At 50.7% G+C, this 4359-nt stretch overlaps 1 protein-coding gene across 1 annotated transcript; it reads right to left on the bottom strand.

Annotated features, from left to right (window-relative positions):
- Positions 1-1029: 1029 nt before the first annotated feature.
- Positions 1030-2735, bottom strand: LOC100907580 (uncharacterized). The gene is made up of 3 exons (XM_003746757.1): positions 2586-2735; positions 1502-1702; positions 1030-1240 (listed from the first exon to the last, which is right to left on the bottom strand). The coding sequence occupies exons 1-3, from the start codon at positions 2733-2735 to the stop codon at positions 1091-1093; spliced, it is 501 nt and encodes a 166-aa protein (XP_003746805.1). The 3' UTR covers positions 1030-1090.
- Between the last annotated feature and the right edge of the window lie 1624 nt (positions 2736-4359).

Genomic DNA, 4359 nt, shown 5'->3' with positions numbered 1-4359 from the left:
GCCCCCCGCCCCCCCCTTACCTACGCTACTGCAGATGACTCATAGGGATGTCTGCTTCTCGTCGCCCGGTCGTTGACCAGGCTCGGTCCTGATATCGGTTGGGATGGAAACTGCATTTGTTCTGCTTGACTTCTTTCTTACGGAGATCTCGTGAAACGAATTTCCTCCCACGGTTCCGCGGCACCTATTCAATCCGATTCTCAGAACGTCTCCGATCAGCCGGAACGATCCACAGCAATCAGAGATTCGGGTGAATATCTTCCGACCTCGGTAATTGGGTGGATATAAAGCAAAATCCGAACCACGACATAATTTCCATCTTCATTTCTCGAGTAGCTGACGTGTCGTAGCACGCGTTCCGGGAATTAGTTTCTCGAAAACTCCGCTCAGCCATTCCCTCCCGACACAGAAATAACTGTGTGGAGCTCCTCCACTACTTTTCCGAAATGGATGGACGCGAGAAATCCCGTGCTTAGTTTTACTGAGATTTGAGCAAATCAGTGAGCGACTACACGAGAAATCCAGTCGACGTATCCAAAAACTTCCTAATCGACGAGTTTCCCGGCAGAAAAAATCTGCTTCGAGATCTAGTGAACGCAGGGATGGAAGTAGCGAACGGCGAAATCAGATTTCTAGAATCTCTGGAGCTTGGCTCTTTCGCGGATCGGCGAAGAGCGACTCGTAATGAAGAGGTACTTGACGATCGGATCCGATTCCTCTGGGAAAGATTCAGTCTCACGCAGGGGGGAATCGAGTGCGAGCTCTCTCGGTGTTAAATGGACTAGGTCCCTTTCGTACGGTGAGCTCCACACAGAGCGCAGAGACGATATCGACGGCTCATGATTCGCAGGATGGGAAAAGAACTTCTTCAAGCGATCATTATGATCCTGCCAGATTTCAAGGAAACGTCTCGTTGTGCCTATCGAACATTAATTATTTGTTTATTTTCGGAATCGACCTTCTACTGATCTGTTAGGTCATCCTCGAAGGTTTGGTCCCACAGCGAAGACGCCCCGACACCGAAGCCTCAATAGGGATGATCTAATCTTCAGAGGAGATAGGCACTCCACTGATGACCGCGGCGGGGAATTCAAACTTTTCCGGTCGATTGAAGAACCAGACTCACGTAGCTGACCGAAGCGCCGTAGGTCGTCATGAGGGCGGCTCGGTCCAATTTGTAGAAACGCCAAGCTGTCATTTGGACATCCTTCACGTACATTTGAGACAGGAAGAGGCGGATCTGTGAACGGCAGAGGAGATGTTCCTCATTACCGAAGGTGGTTATTTGAGCTCGGTGAGCTCCCCACGGGACTAAATTGATCCCGCAAGGGAAAACCGAATTCTCTAGGGTCTGGCTCCCGGGTATCTTCCGCAAGGCTTCAGGGAACGCAGCCCCTCGTAGCCTTCACTGACTGGCCGAAATCTCAAGTTACGGAACATCACGCGGAGCTCATTATACTTCTCGATAGACCAACGAAAACGACAAACGAAATTCCATGACCTGGTGGGTGCCAGCCGCCACGTCGAGTGTTCCTTGTTCCTGGAGAAGTTTATTGACAGCTTGGATCGATTTCCTCGGGCAATCACAAATCTCCGCTGTTGATATGGTCACGAGAGGGATAACAATCACCAAGAACGCCAAGCTGAGCACCACACTCGTTAACGACAACGACTCGGAGGAATCCACTCCTTTGGAATATCGCTGAAAGATAAGAATTATTGTGGCTCGAGTTGGTTGAACCTGGTGGGTTGGAGCACGGTGAATGGAATCTCTCGCTTCCACTAGTCGGGGTGAAGGAGACGATTTTCCCCGATAAAGTCAGAATAAATTCCGAAAAGATAGGGATCGTGGACATTGATCGCGTGGAGGTAGAAAGCCCTCTATAGGGAGGCTGACCATGCCCGAACACTAATCTAACGGGGTCATTCTGAGACGCGAGCGAAATGACAGATCTATGGTCCACTCCTGGAGCAGATATCGTCGATTTTCCCCCATTGAGGACGGACGAGCGCAGAGCCACTTCAATGCTCAAGACACAGACTTATCGACCGTGCCATCCTCGGAGCATGCTTCAATATTCAATAAGCTGAGTCCGCGATTCCCACGAAATCAAATGATCGATTTCGGCAGAATGAACGCCTCCGTCCGTGGTGGGAAGTCTGACGGTATCGGAGCTCGCAGATCGTCTCACGAAACCACCGTGACACTGCCGGCACCGTATGCAATATGTGATTGTGAAGACGATAGGGCGATCCCGAGGCGAAATGCGTCTTTGAGAGGAATTGAGAGATTTCGCTTCTGCGCGAACAACAGTGACGAGGGAGATGATTTTCCGCCATTTATGTTATGTTGCCCCCCATCGCATGTCTTCTCCCTCTTGAGGCATTTTCGCCCTGAAAGAGATGCATATCTTCGACAGGGGATTGCCCTCTTTACGGTTCTTCTGGGAGGGGGAAGGGGCGTCCGTGTCACGCTCAAGGCAAGAGAAGCCACCAGAGTCTTATTCTCTCGTACCTCTCGGTACCACGGGATGTTTCCCGATAATGTTGATTCGAAGAAATTGCCGCCATGGTTCTCCTCTCACCTCTATCAATCTGATGGTTTCGCCACAGAAGCCTGCCACAGTTCCACCGTGGAAGAATATCGCCAGCGGTGCGAAAATACTGTCCACGTACATGATGATCTGACACAAATCGGCATGAAGAAGACGCAAGTCTCTGATTTTGTGAGGCATCGCGGCCCCCTCCGCAAGCCGCCGAATCTCGTCGTCGAGCTTCAAAAATTTTATGAGGACTAACTGTGGAGAGAGATCTTCCCGTAAAAAAACGAGAGTTCAAGCTCTTTGAACTTAGCTCATCGATACTTTCCCCGCCAGACTTCATGAATTTCGGATCCGGGGTCGATGTGGTTACAGGTCACGAATTATCCAGAAATACGCACAAAGTTCAGCGATATGTATGTGCACGGACTAAGGCACAGGCCGGCCGAAGTTATTAGCCGATTGAGCATCAGATCCACCAAAGCGTAAAAAAACACTACGGGGTACAGACTCGCTGGAACTTGAGAAGGCTCCACGAACAGCTCTGAGCGTATGAACAGAATCAAGAGATTCTCCCTGTGGAACGCGACAAGGTCGACCAGGAGTCTCAAGCAGACGTACACCCAGATGCAGAAATTCATTCGATAAGCTAAGCCATGCAACCAAAGGCCCGAGCTTTCTGAAAGGAAAACGGAAGATCGTAGCCTTCTTCTCGGAGTCGAGTATCGAATATGAGATCTGATAAGATTATGCAGAAAAGAAAAGTAAAAATCCGATCTCGGGTCACCTAAGGTCGTCGCGCTCACCCCGATGCGAATGCCTATCGAGAAATTCGATAGCCTCGTTCAGTCTCTCTCTATTTCTCGATACGTGCATCAAGCCCAAGGTCCCCACCGTGGTCCTGATGAAGTCGCCGATGGCGGCTCCAAAACTCTTCTCCGCGAAGAAATATTTGACACCGAGCAGACAGAAACTACGCAACCACCAAAGACGAATGATAGATTTCGCGACTCCATTGTATCGAAGACGAGCGCGCAGCCGTTTCTCGTTCCTGGGATGGGTCTGGAGTCAATCAAAAATGCAGTTAGAACGGAAGTGGATCTCCCGCACGGGTCCTTACACAGGGTCATCCAGCGGCCTCCTGAAGGGTCCAAGTCCGAAAAAGTCGTTCGAGCGCAGAATCGGTCCGAGAATGGCAGCTGCTTCAGTGAGCGGCATGGCCAACACGGGACGTCGGTCCGTCCAAGGGATCATTCCTGTTTCGAGGGCTCTCCCGAATCCACTGTTCGTCAGACATCCACGAGTAAGCCCAGGACAGTGATGCAACCCACGGATTAGATTTATCGATTCCTGGAGCAACTCTCGCATAAAAGAGTCAGAAAGTTTTCTAATTCGAGCGACGGTACTGGGTCATCTTTCACTGCGAAGTCTCGTTATGGATCGGCGTCTCCGCTCAAAAGTGGTTACGCGCGGATAGATCCTCAGACCGGTAACTAGAATCAATTATTCAAGGGACATGGGTGGCCTGAGTCAGACCTATTCGTTTTCTGTCAGTCCGATCGCCGAACCATCTGGGCCCCCGGGGCTGACCAGTACACTGTCCGAATCAAACAGGAGGGAAAGCTCTTTTCTGTGGTTTCGCGAGAATGAAATGTTGTCTGCTATCATACCACCTACACGCTCCGTCCCGTCTCTCCTGTATCTCGACCACGACCCACTCAGTCAGCGCCGAGATCGCCGTGTGCATTTTCTGCCTTCATAGGTCCGGAGTCGAATTTCAGTTACCGAGCTGTCCTCCTGAGTGAGCATTCATCGTAAT

This window comes from Galendromus occidentalis, unplaced genomic scaffold (assembly GCF_000255335.2).
Source record: "Galendromus occidentalis unplaced genomic scaffold, Mocc_1.1 scf7180000077501, whole genome shotgun sequence".
NCBI classification, from domain to species: Eukaryota; Metazoa; Arthropoda; class Arachnida; order Mesostigmata; family Phytoseiidae; genus Galendromus; species Galendromus occidentalis.
Note: the sequence above shows the minus strand (reverse complement) of the source record. Positions and strands in the feature narration are given on the sequence as shown.